We start from the raw sequence: 15,662 nt of genomic DNA on the forward strand, positions 1-15,662 counted from the left end.
ATCAAGATCAATAAACACATATCAATAATAATAATAAAACAATAAAACATATCAATAATAATACTAAGTATGTATATTTGTGTGTGTGTGTTATATGTATATATATATTACTATTGATATGGTTTTTAATTGACCTTGACAGGATAGCAATTAATAATAGGCAGGATAGAAATTAATAATAACGATATAATTATATTAATATAATTATATTAATAATTAATAATTTTTATTATCATTATTATTACTACTACCATTTCCCGCCCAAACTTCCCAACAAGGCCCTTCCACACTAGAGGCCACCGCCCCCTCAAGTAGAAGGACAACCCGCTCGACCAATCACCGTGCGGCCCCGCAGCCGGTCTGGCCAATAGGGCGCGAGGGGTTGGGCCTGGGAGGGGGAAAAAGGGGGCGGGGCGCGAGGCAGGCAGTTGCTCTTTTCAGTCTCTAACGGTCGGTTAGTCGACGCCAGTCCTCAATTAGAGTCGGACGCTGAGGGCGCGAGCAGGGAGTAGCCGATAGCCGAGGCACCATGGTGAGGGAGGGAGGGAGGGAGGGGGGGCTTGATTAGCCTCAGGCTCTCGGACAGCGGAGTGTGTTTTGCTCTGTGTGGAGTCCAGGGTGCGAAGAGGGAGGCTCGAAGCGAGCGCCCCGCCTCCCTTGTAAGCGCCAGGATAACGGCCGCCACCGTTTGGCGCCTTTTCGAGGCAGCGCGAGCGCACGCCATTGGCTGACGGGGAACGAGCGGCCTCCTCGGCCAATGGCGTGCGCCCGCGCGGCCTCGAAAAGGCGCCAAACGGTTGCGGCCGTTGCCCTCGAGACAGCAGCGCTTCGGGGAAGGCTCAAAGCCCCAGCCTCGCCATGGTACTGGCGCTAGACACAAAGGGAGTGGGATTAATCACACAGGGCTGTACTGAAAGCAAAGGACAGCGCTTGCCCCGTAGGGATGCCATTGGAGAATAATGCTTCCCTATGGGCAAGCTATCCCTATGGGCAACTAATCCTGTGGACAAGTATTCTCCATGCTTCCCTATGGGCAAGCTATCCCCATGATCCTCAATGGGAAAGTATTCTCCAATGATTCTCTATGAGGAAGCAATCCCCAGTGTCTCCCTATGGGCAAGTATTGCCCATGATTCTCTGCGGGAAAGTATTCTCCAATGACTGGTCAAGTACTGTCCTTTGTTTTAGTGCATGCCTCTGGAGACCAGGGTTCGAGTCCCAGCTCAGCCATGAAACGCACTGGGTGGCCTTGGGCAAGTCACACTCTCTCAGCCTCTTGCCACTCCATGGCAAGCCTCCTCTGGGCAAACCTTGCCAAGATTTAGGTTCGAGAAACGCCTTGGGGTCCCTGTGCTGGGAGGAAGGTGGGGCATAAATAAACATAATAAGAAGAAGAATTGAAGGCCTGCACAGCACACAGTTTTGAGGATGATAAAGAAAAAATTTAGCCAAGGAAACCCCATAATAGGTTCACCGTAAGTCAGGAATGGCATGAAAGGTACCTAACACACACGCACATGGGTGTGTGTACGAGGTGTATATGGTCCAAAACACACTGCAGAAGTGATCCAGTTTGAGACTGCTTTAACTGCCCTGCCTCTGCTAGGGAATCCTGGGAACTGTAGTTTATTGTTGCACCACCAAAGCACTCTGAGAAGGCTAAAGGTCTCACAAAACTACATTTCCCAGAATTCCCTAGCATTCAGCCAATGCAGTTAAAGCACTCTCAAACTGGATTATTTCTGCAGTGTGTTTTGGACCTAAATGGGTTTCGTGAAGTTGAAGGCTTTCATGGCCAGCATTTATAGTTTTTTGTGGGTTTTTGAGGCTATGTGGGCATGTTCTATAAGAGCTTATTCCCTTCTATAAACTCTTCTAGAATATGGCCACATAGCCCCAAAAACCCACAATAAACTATAAATGGATTTTGTGTTTAGGACAGGTCTCATCTCCCAAACTGAGGCATTCAAAAATCCACAAATCCAGGACACTTCTGGTCCCAAGCATTTTGAGAGAGTTCAACGCTCCCCTCGGCAATTCTAAAAAGATTGAAACTGGATCATTTTTTTTGTTTGTTTTATCTGACATTGTGGCACGTCTGAAGTGTTTTAAATTGGATGCCCTTTTAAAATTTCAAAGAGGAACCCCCCCCCCCCTTAAACCTTTGCCTGCCTCTGGAATGACACCATGGAGGATGCCGATTTAGGGAGAGAAGCCAGGGTCCTGACTGCCAAGGAGGATAAGGCACTGTGAGATGGAGGACACCTATTCCCAAGCTCTGGTTCTCCGGGTGTTTTGGACTTATGCTCCCAGAAGCCTCAGCTATCTGGGCCCAATTTGGATCTAGGGTTTTTTGGAGCTGAAGTCTTTATCTTAAAGCACCAGGAAAGCCAGAGTTTGGGAATAGCTGATCTGGGACGTTCAAGAAAAATTTAGGGCCTGACCCAAGAGAAGCTAAAGACACTCATATCGATGTCAATCTATGCTTCTTAGCCCTGCTCAAAATGTAGGGCGTTTTGGAATTCCTCCTGGACAGATTATTGAAAAGTAGGGCATGTCCTAGAAAAGGAGGGCAGCTGGCTACCCTGAACTAAAAACAGCCATATCAATGTCAGTTCAGGCTCCTTAGTCATGCTCAGAATGAAGGACATTTTCAAATGTTTCCCAGTCAGAAGGCTGAAATGTAGGCCATGTCCTGGAAAAGGAGGATGACTGGTCACCCTGACCAAAAATACTTAGAAAAGCGAATTCATGCTTCTTAGTCCTGCTCAAAATGGAGGGCATTTTGGAATTCCTCCTGGACAGAAGGCTGAAATGTCGGACAGGTCCTGGAAAAGGAGGACCTTTGGTCACCGGGTGGGAAGGTTGTCATTGGATAAACAAAATGTGGGGATGCTGTGGTGAAATCAAGGAGGGGGCTAATAGTGTGAGGGGACTTAGTATAATTTATAATTATTAATGAGGATTAAATAATTGCCAAAAAGACAACACAAATGGGTCCTAGAACAGATCAAGCCTGAAATCCCCTTAGAAGCCAAGATGACAAAACTGAGGCTGTCGTACTTTGACCACATCATAAGAAGGCATAACTCATTAGAAAAGGCAATAATGCCAAGTAATGTGGAAGGCAGTAGAAAGAGAGGAAGGCCCTGCACCAGATGGATAGACTCAATCAGAGAGGTCACAGGCATGAATTTACAGGACCTAAGCAGAAAGGTTGCAAATAGGTTTGGAGAATTCTTTTATAGGGCCACTATAGGAAAGGACTCACTAGAAAAGACACTAATGCTGGGGAAAGGTAACCAGGGAAAAAGATTACATGCCAGTTGGATAGACTAAATTAAGGGGGTCATGGGCATAGAATGTACAGGACCTGAGCAGAGTAGTGGAGGACAGGGATGGAAATGGAGGTGTCTCATCCACAGAGTCCCCATGAGTCAGGGTCTGTTTGAGGGCAGTTAACAACAAGAAGAAATAATTTTTGCAAGGCCTGACTTTGTATCACCTGGTTAGGAGAATGTTGAGAGAAAATGTTAAGAAATGTGTGTGGTAGATATTGAGCGCTAGAGTTCAGATTGTAAGGAAAAAATGTTTATTAGAGCAAGAAGACTATACAGCGTGCCTGCGCCATACACGGCCTTGAGCATACGCGCTCAAGCTGCGGGGCGGAAGGGGCGGCGCGTCCCATTCAATTGAATGGGCGCTTGCATGCCGCTGCGCATGAGCCCCATTGTTTCCAATGGGGCTCGAGCATAGGCAGAATTCGCCTTACGCGGTGGGATCCAGAACGGATCCCCCGCGTAAGGCAAGGACGGACTGTATTTGAAAGGAATGATCTACTTTCAATATCTAAAGGGAATGTCATATTGTTAAATGCATGGTTTGTTCAACAGTTTGCTTTTTGTGGTGCTATGTAATATGCATTTTTAAAATTGCTTGTTTTCTTTCTTCCCCCTCTCCCCCCAATTTTTTTTTAAACTTGACAGCGTGAATGTATCTCTATCCATGTTGGACAGGCTGGAGTTCAGATTGGTAATGCTTGTTGGGAATTGTATTGTCTTGAACATGGAATCCAACCTGATGGTCAGATGCCGAGTGACAAAACCATAGGAGGTGGTGATGATTCCTTTAACACATTTTTTAGTGAAACGGGAGCTGGTAAACATGTGCCCAGGGCTGTCTTTGTGGACCTTGAACCAACTGTGGTTGGTATGTATATGAGTTTTAATTCATACAATCAAATTACAGTATATTTTCTGCTTTTAATAGTGTCCAGCATTTTGGACACTATTAATACAATGGGTTCATCTAAACAACACTCAGTATAATTTAACTAATCCATTTTATTAACATGGGTTGTGTTCACAAGTATTCAGAGTTAGTTTCCCAGTTTCATTTAGACAAGACTGTTTTACCTAACAAATAACAATGCGTACTTGGAAGTAGGGAAAAGGCTGTTTTGCATTGAGCTTCACTTTATATAACCATTTGCCCTCTTCTTTTGTTGTACATTGTGCCAGTATCTAAGAAATGCAGAAAGAAGCAAGAAAAAATTATTTACAGGCTGATTTGAAATAGCTAATTCTGTGCCACACTTTTTCTTTCGAACTTCAAAGTATTTTATTTTCCTTTGAAGTCATTCAAAAGAATGGTCTGATGAGGCAGGTCCAAGCCACATGGCAGAAATAATCCAGTTTGAGACTGCTTTAACTTCCCTGGCTCAATGCTAGGGAATTCAGGGAACTGTAGTGTTCGTGAGACATTAACCTTCTCTGTCAGAGAGCTCTGGGACCACAGTAGAATACAATTCCCAGGATTCTGTAGCACTGAGCCAGGGCAGTTAAAGCAGTCTCAAACTGGGTTATTTCAGCAGTGTGTTTTGGAACTAAGACAACTTGAAGCATTTACTGTCTAGCTATTGCAGGAAAAATTGTGATAGGTTTTCTAAGTTTAGCGGATTTTGCTGAACCTAGGAGAGGAGTTCTGAAAAATCATGTTAAGGGTGGCACCGAATAAACATACCGGTAAATCAGCTCTGCAAACAGACCTTGGACTACTTGTAATCTACAGACATCCTTTGAGTTTGCTTTTATTTGTGACAAAAACTGATCCAAAACATACTGCAGAAATAATCTCGTTTGAGACAGCTTTAACTGCCCTGGTTCAGTGCTAGGAAATTCTAGGAACTGTAATTTTGTGAGACATTTGGCCTTCTCTATCAGAAAGCTCTGGTGCCACAATAAACTACAATTCCTGGGATTCCCTAGCACTGAGCCAGGGCAGTTAAGTGGTTTCAGACGGGATTATTTCTGCAGTGTGTTTTGGACCACTGGCTATTATTCTGTGCAGCAAAATCACAATTTATTCAAGTAAAAGCAGAATCTAGAAATACCTCATTATCTCCTCTCTCCCAGATTTTTATTTAAACTTTTGCAATGGAACTATCACATTTCCCACCTAACTGGACGTATACAATCTTTGTTTCATGAGACATTAGGCACAATAATACTATGTTAGTGGTAATCATAAAAATAAAGATCATATTAATTGACTAATAGTAGTAATAGAGTGTGAAATAATATTGGTGTTATAATTGCACAAGATGTCAAAATAAAAAATATATTGGGTAGAAGATTGGAATAGTTACAGTCAAGTAAACAGTTGTTTTTTAAAACCTTTGCAGATGAGGTGCGTACAGGCACTTATAGGCAGTTGTTCCATCCTGAGCAACTTATTACTGGAAAAGAAGATGCTGCTAACAATTACGCTAGAGGCCATTATACCATAGGAAAAGAGATTGTTGATCTAGTGCTGGATCGCATTCGCAAGTTGGTGAGTTCAACAGTGAGAGTGGGTGCAGATAATACATTTTTATGTTAATGTAAAAATTGAAAAGACAAAAAATATTTCTTACCAGTATTTTCAGAAAAAAATATGTTATGAGAGGGGTATTTTATTGGGTGAACTTTATGGGAAGTATATTACTTGGCCTCAAATTAACATTTCATATTTTTGCCATGAACAGACCACTGTTTAAAGATCAGAATATTTAAACAAGGCATTAAAAAACCTATATCTAATAATTCCACCCAATGTCTAAACACATCTTTATTTCAAGTGATAATTCTTCCAAGAACTAAGTGGGTAAAGGTGTTCATGGTTAATGGATTCTAATGCTAACTATTTTTAATGAATAGATATATATTAATAATGAATACATACATACATATATATTAATAAGTCACATTTTAAATGTATACTGTGCCAAATAAGAGTGATCTGTACTTCATATCTGCACAGTTGCAATACTACAGTTATGTTTTGCTTGTCTTCTCTTTTTGCTTCCAGGCTGATCTGTGCACAGGTCTCCAGGGTTTTCTCATTTTTCATAGTTTTGGAGGAGGTACTGGCTCTGGTTTTGCATCTCTGCTCATGGAAAGACTCTCGGTTGACTACGGCAAAAAGTCCAAGTTGGAGTTTGCAATTTACCCAGCCCCACAAGTGTCTACTGCTGTAGTAGAGCCTTATAATTCTATCCTCACTACACACACGACACTGGAGCATTCTGACTGTGCATTCATGGTAGATAATGAAGCCATTTATGATATTTGTCGACGTAATCTTGATATTGAACGTCCTACTTACACAAACCTAAACCGCCTCATTGGCCAGATTGTTTCATCCATCACAGCTTCACTTCGTTTTGATGGGGCTCTCAATGTAGATCTGACCGAATTTCAGACAAATCTTGTCCCATATCCACGAATCCATTTCCCTCTGGCAACCTATGCACCCGTCATTTCAGCTGAAAAGGCATACCATGAGCAGTTGTCTGTGGCTGAAATTACTAATGCCTGTTTTGAGCCAGCCAATCAGATGGTAAAGTGTGACCCTCGCCATGGTAAATACATGGCCTGTTGTATGCTGTACAGAGGTGATGTTGTCCCAAAAGATGTCAATGCAGCTATTGCAACTATCAAGACAAAGCGTACCATTCAGTTTGTGGATTGGTGCCCAACTGGATTCAAGGTATGAGCGTACTATTAGGTTTTTGTATTAGCACAGCCTCCATAGCTGCCCTGTGTCCGCCTGGCAGGCATATTTTAGCACATCTCAACAAATCAGAAGTGAACAGAAATTAATCTGATTTAGTTTATTTTTGTGGATGCATTCAAAATTAGTACTTTGCTGATATTGTGCTGTCTATAATTGAGCATTTGTTCATAGGCCATGCTTTGGAAATCAAGGTAATAGAAGTTGCTTTCATATGACAACAGCCAAAGTTATATAACTTGATTTTCATAGAAAATGCTTCCCTCATCACAATGAATTATTGAATAAGAATTGCCAACCAATGTCTCAAACCAGTAAAATATTGGGCTGCTTTTGGGGGAAAAATGGTAAATTTGTCATACCTGAATTAGATCCTTTTGTAGACCTGTTTTAATGCTCTTTTGAGACATTTAGAAGTACTTAAAAGACAATGCATTCCAAGTTTTATATTGATATTGTTACCGTCATGATTTATTTATGGGCATAGGCCAAAATAATTGATATTGTTCCTTCCAGAGAACAGAGAGTCTAGTAAGGTAGGTCAGGTTGAGACAGACAAGTGGCTTGAACTCAGAGAGCTTTATGAAATAGTGAAGGATTTCAGCTTCTGAATTAAAAACAAAACGGTCCACTATTTCCACCTATTAAAAATGTACTAGTATTTGCTAAATAAAAGTGGTACTTTATTCTCCAGAGTAGCTTCCAGATCTGCTCTCCAGACATGTTAAGACTACAAATCCCATCCTCCCCAGTCAGGATGGTCATGTGGCCTTGTTGTCCAGCACATCTGTATAGCATGACATCAAAGAATACTATACTTCAAAATACTATATGTAGTCAATTTTATACCAAAGGTATTTCTCTTCCAGGGAACAGAGATAATCATTCTTCAGTTCTATGTATAGTAGTTGTGGGAGGTAATAATGTCTACTTTTCGTCATTTTCCTTATGTCATTAAAGCTAGCAGCACAAATCATGTTTTCAGGCAATAAAAACATCTGTTTGAGCCGAAATTAGTCTCCATCCCCCTTTGCGCAGCATATTTATGCATTCTTAGGGCAAGTTACACATAGTGCTGCAGACTTGTCAGTTAGATCTAGAGAAGTCCCTGGGATATTGATGGATTACAGATTTAATTTATTGTTCAAATTATTTCACCATTAGGGAGTAGGAATGAGGTGTGTAAAAAGCAAAAGGATATGTAGCCAGATCCTAAGGTATGAATACACTGATTTATGGGGAGGCAGTATGGAGTGAAATACAAGTACACCATTCAGAAGGGTGTAATCTATTGGTGTATAGATAATTTACAAAAATATAGGAGCACAGTTTTCTCTTCAGAGGATGGAGCATCTGGCCCTCCAGATATTACGCTGCAGCTCCTGTCAGCTTTAGCCATCACAGCCAATGTTGGGGGATGTAACGAATTTATGAAAAGCCCAGCATCACCCAGAGGGCCATATGGTACCATCTCACAGAGGGATCCTTATTGTGTTCCACAGAAACTTGCTTTTTTCCTTCTTCCCATGCTGGTTTGTAGAAGTGGAACACCAGGATGTTTTAAAATAATAGTTGTGAATATAGCCCCACCTTTTACACATTATTTAAATAGCTTGACATAGGCCCTCTCCAGACGGGCCTTTGCGGTGCCCTGTCACATGCTATGGGTTGGCCGAGGGCACACCGCCCATACTGGCCTCAACTAGCACGTGACGAAGGCGTCAAAATGGCGGCACCCTATATACATGGGCACCACCATTTTGAAGTGTCGGATGTTTAGCGTCCGTACGTCATGTACTGTGACGTCCTTATGGCGCCACAAGAAGAACTGGCTTTTTAAGTGTTCTTTTTGGTGTGCGAGGGAGCTGCGCGTTTTGTCCGCTGTGGCTCCCTCGCGCAGCAAAACAAGGCGCAGGCAGACCACCCTTTTTGGGCAGTTTTGTATCCTGCCCAAGATTCCATATTTTAAGTTTTATCTCACATATTGTTACCTGCTTAATTTAGTTCAGAGTAAGGAAGAAATTGGATTCTCCTAAAAACGTTATGATTTCTTTCATGTATAAATGGCATTCCCTTGGATGATGGAGCATTGTATAATAGGAAGGCTTAATTCTGTTTAATTTTTTCCCTTCTAGGTAGGCATAAATTACCAACCACCCACTGTAGTACCAGGAGGGGATTTGGCCAAGGTGCAGCGTGCTGTTTGTATGTTGAGTAATACAACTGCCATTGCAGAAGCTTGGGCTCGTCTTGACCATAAGTTTGATCTGATGTATGCTAAGCGAGCATTTGTGCATTGGTATGTTGGGGAAGGAATGGAAGAAGGAGAATTTTCAGAAGCTCGTGAGGATCTAGCTGCCCTTGAGAAAGACTATGAAGAAGTGGGTGTTGATTCTGTGGAAGCTGAGGCTGAAGAAGGAGAAGAGTATTAAAAGAAACCCAGTAATATTGAATGATCAACATTTAAGAGTAATTTCATATTGTGGTTCTCTTGTTCAGTTTCAAATAAAAATCTAAATGTTTTAGCAGGTTTGGTTTAATAAGTGTTTCAAATAGATTAAACTTTTCTAGGATAAATAGTTACTATAAATCTTTTCTGAAAAACAATAATTTCTTCAGTTATTTCCCATTAGTATTGCTGTTAAATATATTATTTCCATCACTAGCTTTATCTAATAGAATCTTATCCAGGCTGTTCTAGGATTTGATTGGAAATAGTACCTGAAATATCATTAGAAATAAGAAATACATATTACATTCATTGGCTACCCATTAAAAATAATGAGAATTTAAACAAAAAAATGAATATTTAAGAAAAGTATATAAACCCATCATTTTGGTCTGTCAAGTTTCTTTCACAAAGGCATGTAATCTTGAACTAGATTAAAATAGTTGTGTATGATAAGCCTGCAATGCAAGGATATAGATCTTTATTTGGAATTAAGTCACACTGTTCAGTGTCTATTCCAGAAAGCGACCATAGGATTATAAACTTGGTCTGCAATGTTGTATTTGTTCATTTGAAATTAAACCACATGACTATCAAGACTTGGCTCCAAGTGAAGATCAGTAGCTTTGCAGAGAATATTTTATGCATTTGGTAGTTAGCAATTCATATATACTGTCCTGTCTCAGACTCAAAAACCCAAGTACCATTTGAGTAGAATGGGGATCATGATAGGTAATAGTAACCATAAGTCTCTAGTTCAGGTGCATAAAAACAAAACACTTAAACTATTTTCTTATGGATATAAGGTTTTTTTAATGACACAGTGGGATCTTTTATCAATAGGACATTGTTTTATTTACAGATAGAATACAGGCAGTGTCTGTGTGAATGTCTTAAAAGGATTTGTAAACCTTAATGGATTTAATTAAAAGGCATATTAGTATAAAATCGTGTGTTTTGTTCGTCATTTTCTGCAATACTGTACAGTGATGCCTCGGGTTACGAAAATAATTCATTCCGCGGCCGCTTTCGTAACCCGAAAAGCCTTCGTAAGCCGAAAACCCATAGGCGCTAATGGGGAAAAAGCCGCGGCTCTGCCGCGGCTCCATTTAAAATAGCGCCGGAGTTTTTTCGTAACCCGAAAAAACTTTCGTAACCCGAAACAATAAATCCCTATGGGATTTTTTCGTATCCCGAAAAAATTCGTAACCTGGGTATTTCGTATCCCGAGGTACCACTGTATATGAAAATCAGGCAGATACCATCAGCAATGTAAGTGTGTATGGCATTAGCGGGTAGCTACTGCAGTTAAACCTGGATTTCATTCAAAGCTCAGTCTCCAATTAGTGTGGTCAGTAACTTGCCAATTTCCATTATATAAAACAAATAATGCCAGACCTGCCTTCTAGAAGATGGTCAGCATCTTTTGAAACCAGTGCCAAAAGATTACAGTTATCCAAAAGATGGTGTTGGTGGCATCTTGAACACAAATGACTCGCATGGGAACACCAACTTGACAACCACTGCTGTCTATGTATTAGGATTCTTGTTAAGTACCCTTGAGTTGGTGAACTGAGACAACTCCAAGCTTCCCTGTCCTGCCCTTTTCAGATCCTGCAGGCCCATGGCTGCAGAGTTCCTGAACTGAGTCTATCTAGGATGTGGTCTTCCTCTTTCTACTGCCTTCCACCTTTCCTAGCATTACCTTTTCTAGTGAGTCCTTGGAGGTATGACAGCTTCAATTTAGAAAACATCCAGGAGTAGTCATGTTGGCCATGAAGCAAAGCCAGTCAAAAATCCACCAGTGATGCCTCTGTTGGCCAACCAAAATGCACAATATACATGTTGCAAGCTTTCGAAGCTTCACTTGGCTTCTTCATCAGCCAAGGTGTTACAAACCAAACAGGAGGGGGGGGGAATGAAAGTGTTTGTCATAGGCCTGCATTTTGCTGTTTCTCTTCTTAGGTAAGATGGCATGGAGGGGCATATCTTGCAGGCTGGCACCTCCTGGCCATATGGCAGCGGAGATTTTGGAGGTCCAGCAAATGGATGTTAAATTTCCTAGTACTACCAGCCCTAATGCTACTGCAACCATTACTTAAAAGATGTTTTTAAAAAACCCACAGAAGCCACCTCTAGTTCTAAAGACAATGGCATACAAGAAGGCCAACCTGATTTCTAAATGTCACAGCTGTGGTGCTACTGCAGAGAAAGCCCTGTCATGCATATTCACCAACCTGTCCTTTGGGTTATGGGTTGCACTTTCTTATTCTTAGGTATCAACAGATCACTTCTAATCTAAATCTCTGCCCTCTTTTCTTTGCCATCTGAAATACTTTTCATCTTCAAATCCAAGCCCTTGGTCAACTTTTTAACCATCACAGTGCTTCAGCCTCTAGCATACATTGACATTCTGCCACACACCCATGCTCTCATATTTAACCATTGTTGTGTATCACCAAGTTGCTTCTAACTTACAGCAACCCTAAGACGAGCTTATCACAGGCTGTTCTGGGGCCGAGTGTGTGTGACTTACCCAAGGTGACTGGTTTTCCATGGCCGAGCAGGGAGTCAAACCTTGATCTACATCCATAGTCCAACACGCTATTCACTACATCTATTTAGTCTAAAATACCAAGCTAAAATAAACCATGCCTAAGCGGATCCAGTAATATAAAAATTCCACCAAACAGTGATACCTTTATTGGGCCAACCAAAGTGCTGAATATACATGTTGCAAGTTTTCGAAGCTCCTTTGGCTTCTTTGTCAGTTAAACACCATACAGGAGGGGGGGAAATTGAAGATGTTAGTCTTAGGCCTTACATTTTGCTGTTTTTGTTCTTAGTACAAATAGTGTGGAGAGGTATCTCTTGCAAGCTAGCACCTCTTCCTTCTGGCCACATGGCTACTGGGAGATTCTAAACGTCCAGTAAATTTAACATCCATTTGCAACACAAAAAGTTACTTCCTTTGCTATCCAGTATTTCTTCTTCGTGGTCTCTGCGAATCACACAAATGAGTTATTCTGCACCTGTGCAGCAAAACTCGGAAACTTCTAGAATCTCTGGGCAGAATGCAAAGTAACTTTCTGCAACTTATGGCGGTAACTCCATCCACCCCTATATAAAGCCCCTAGCGACCCGCTCTCCCTCAGTTCCTTCATTCCGCCGCACAAAGCAGCTCGAGGAACTTCGCTAGCATCGGCTATCATTCGGATTGAATCTCTGACATACACTGACCATCGGCTTCACCTACTGACCACTCTAAACAGACTTTCCCTTGGATTCGGACGCACTGTGCTCTTTTCGGTTTGACCTGGACTGGTAAACAACCTCTACTCGCTAATACTGCCCCTTTGTTGGCAGAGGATACAGTACTGTGCCTAAATGTTATTTGTGTGTGTTGTTTTTTCTTCTTTTTCTTTTCATCTCTTTGTTTTTGTTTTTATTATTTGTATTGTGAATGATCTTCGTATATTTTAAATTATGAAATATTAATCAAATAATTTTAATTGATAAAATAAACTGTACCATACTCATTTTATAAAACAGCGAGACAGAGTGGCAGACTAGTAAATAGTAGTGTGATGTGCTGTGAGAGTTATTAGGAATCCCTTTGGTCCCAGGGATCTTAGTTGTACCCTTGAATGTCCAAAATATCTCCAGATCCCTTTGCAATTTTCTAGTCTTCCTCCTGGTTGATCTGGAAATATCGTAACTCATAGCTCTCCTTGCTATTGGCGACAACACGCCAGCATTGCCTCCCACCTCTCATCCTTAAGGATTAACTGGGGACAAAAAGTAGGTACTTTCTTTTTAAAGGGCATTCCTGCATAACCATAAAGTGAGCCATAATTTCCCCATTCTTGTATTAGAGCAGTGGTTCCCAACCTTTTCATAGAATCATAGAGTTGGAAGGGCCATCCATACCAACCCCCTGCCATGCAGGAAATTTCAAACAAAACATACCCAACAGATGGCCATCCAGCCTCTGCTTGAAGACCTCCAAGGAAGGAGACTCCATTACACTCCCTAGAAAATGGCATCCCAATAAAATGTTTGATTAAGCGTTTGCACCCCCTAAAAAAGTAATATCACATTTGAAGATGAAGAAGTTTAATTTCTACTTTTTGAGCCACAAATTGAACACACATTATACTGCAAGTGAACAAACTGAACTTCAAAAAGTAAGCTTTTAAGTTAGAGGCTGTATAAGGGGCAGGTTGCAACAGAATGCTATGGCACTGATCTGGCCTTTTCATGGCGCAAAAAGGAGCCACAAAAAGGCTGCTGCTGTGGTGCCCTTTCACTGCTTCTTCAGTGCTGCTTATGTATGCGCTGCACCAAAGGTGCAGCATGGTACCAACAGCTGTCTGGTCAGGTAGGCGACATGGGGCAGTGTCCAGGTGGCCGGCAGGTGGTTGCCTTGCCCCCACTCTGCCCCACAGCCAGCTTTTTATTCTGGTCTGTTGTGGCAATCCGTGTATTAAATGCAAATCTAAACTGAACAATTCAATTCTAACTTAGGGGGAAAATGAGTTTGTTTCCTCATGATTCATCACTCAAGGACACAAGCAACTATGGGCAGCCCAGTTTGGGAACCCTTGTACTAGAGGGATGGTAAATTCCTAGTTAGCCATAGATAAAGATGTGATTACAAATAAGCCAAGTTCATGGTCTTGTGACCATTCACAGAACTCACATGAAAACATTGCATTTGGAGTGAGATAGAAGTTCTTTCTGGATTTATGTAACAGCTCAGTACCACAGTGATGAAAATGGCTATATAACCTGCCAATAACTGGCTAAAAGATGGCTACTAGAGGGAACCATTCACTCCTGAGATGTATATGTAGAACATGGTATCCAGAATAGGTTGAAACTTTTGCCTCATGAACACTGCTTAAAATAAGTTGCTTTTTATTTAAGGAATAGTAGGAGGCCTACCACCAAAGTATTAACAGTAACTACTGTGGTGAGTAGAAAATTTTCTCCCTGAGATACAGATATTTACATAACCCATCATGAGTACAGTTGCAGCTGGATTTAAATCTTAACATGTCTAAAAAAGTTAAAATTTATGAGATGTATATGCTTGTGTGTTCACACATTGCTGCTGAAGAAATATAACACTGTGCTACTTGTTCACCACCTTATCTATCAATCCATAAGTACAGTAGCCCCTCCGTTTTCGCGGGACATCCATTCTGGAACCACCACTCCCCCCGTGAAAACAGGAAACCACTGATATTCAAGCCCCATTGGCTTGAATGGCAGCACACACCCCATTTTGTCCCTCTCTGTTTGCTGCCCACGAATGGGTGAGGAATGCAGATTTGAAGTCCATGAAAATGGAGGGGCGACTGTATATGTGTTGGTATATTAATTGAGTTTGTCATTTTATTTCAATAAGTGGATTGGAATGATGTTTTTGAATATTTTTTAGTTCTGATAGTTCTCTCCTTAAGAATATTCAAAACACATTTATGTATTTATTGATTTTGTCATAGTATGCTCTCTTGTATTTTCAGGGGGAAACATGAGTCATATATACCAGCTTTCTGTAAAAGGAGAGTGTGTTCAATAAATAACTTTAATCATTACTCAGATTAGTAATGTTTTGACCAGTTTTCTGCAGCAGCCTCTTCATGATGGGAGCAGATCTTTCCATTCATTGTTTGCCGCAAATACATCCAGACATTTCATTCTAGAAAAGTGCCTATTATCTGGGAATTTTATCATGAAAATGTGATCATATACTGTATGTTTACCTTTGTTTAGATGACTTGTAGCCTATTGGGAAAATTGGCAAAGCTGTTTAGAGATGCTTTTTTTTCAAATGCTTTATGAATACACCGTACAACATAGATCTAATGTCATGCATCCGTACTTATTCCACAAATGAGTCAGACTGAACATATGCCAATAAATCACAAATTTATTTTAAAATCAGTTTTGTGATTTCCTCCAGAAGTGAGCATTATCCTGCGATAGCATAGTCTCATTTGATTCATTACATGCAGCTTTTGCCCACTAATTCTTTGTCTAATTATTTTCACAAAGCTGAAGCATAGCTGTTTGGGGCTTAGGAAATATAACATTGTCTGGTTACACATTAGGTCCCTGGAGAAGACTCAAAAAGCATGCTTCCCACTGACTA

The 15,662-nt window shown here is 41.0% G+C and overlaps 1 protein-coding gene across 2 annotated transcripts; it reads left to right on the top strand.

Moving 5' to 3' along the window:
* The first annotated feature begins 405 nt into the window (after positions 1–405).
* LOC121927316 (tubulin alpha-3 chain) lies at positions 406–9,578 on the top strand. Of its 2 annotated transcripts, none has more exons than XM_042461047.1 (5): positions 406–532; positions 3,987–4,209; positions 5,684–5,832; positions 6,349–7,029; positions 9,189–9,578. In XM_042461047.1, exons 1-5 carry the CDS (start codon positions 530–532, stop codon positions 9,483–9,485), a joined length of 1,353 nt encoding a protein of 450 aa, XP_042316981.1. In that variant the 5' UTR covers positions 406–529; the 3' UTR covers positions 9,486–9,578. The 2 variants fall into 2 exon arrangements, with proteins under 2 accessions (XP_042316981.1, XP_042316979.1); XM_042461045.1 differs by lacking the exon at positions 406–532 and adding an exon at positions 842–861.
* The last annotated feature ends 6,084 nt before the right edge of the window (positions 9,579–15,662 follow it).

This window comes from Sceloporus undulatus, chromosome 3 (genome assembly GCF_019175285.1).
Source record: "Sceloporus undulatus isolate JIND9_A2432 ecotype Alabama chromosome 3, SceUnd_v1.1, whole genome shotgun sequence".
In the NCBI taxonomy this organism is placed as follows: domain Eukaryota; kingdom Metazoa; phylum Chordata; class Lepidosauria; order Squamata; family Phrynosomatidae; genus Sceloporus; species Sceloporus undulatus.

What these genes read in the sequence shown, in the direction of transcription:
- LOC121927316 (XM_042461047.1), top strand. An exon ending in TGGATCGCATTCGCAAGTTG is followed by an intron (nt 5,833 to 6,348) that starts GTGAGTTCAACA and finishes TTTTGCTTCCAG; the next exon opens with GCTGATCTGTGCACAGGTCT. An exon ending in GGTGCCCAACTGGATTCAAG is followed by an intron (nt 7,030 to 9,188) that starts GTATGAGCGTAC and finishes TTTCCCTTCTAG; the next exon opens with GTAGGCATAAATTACCAACC.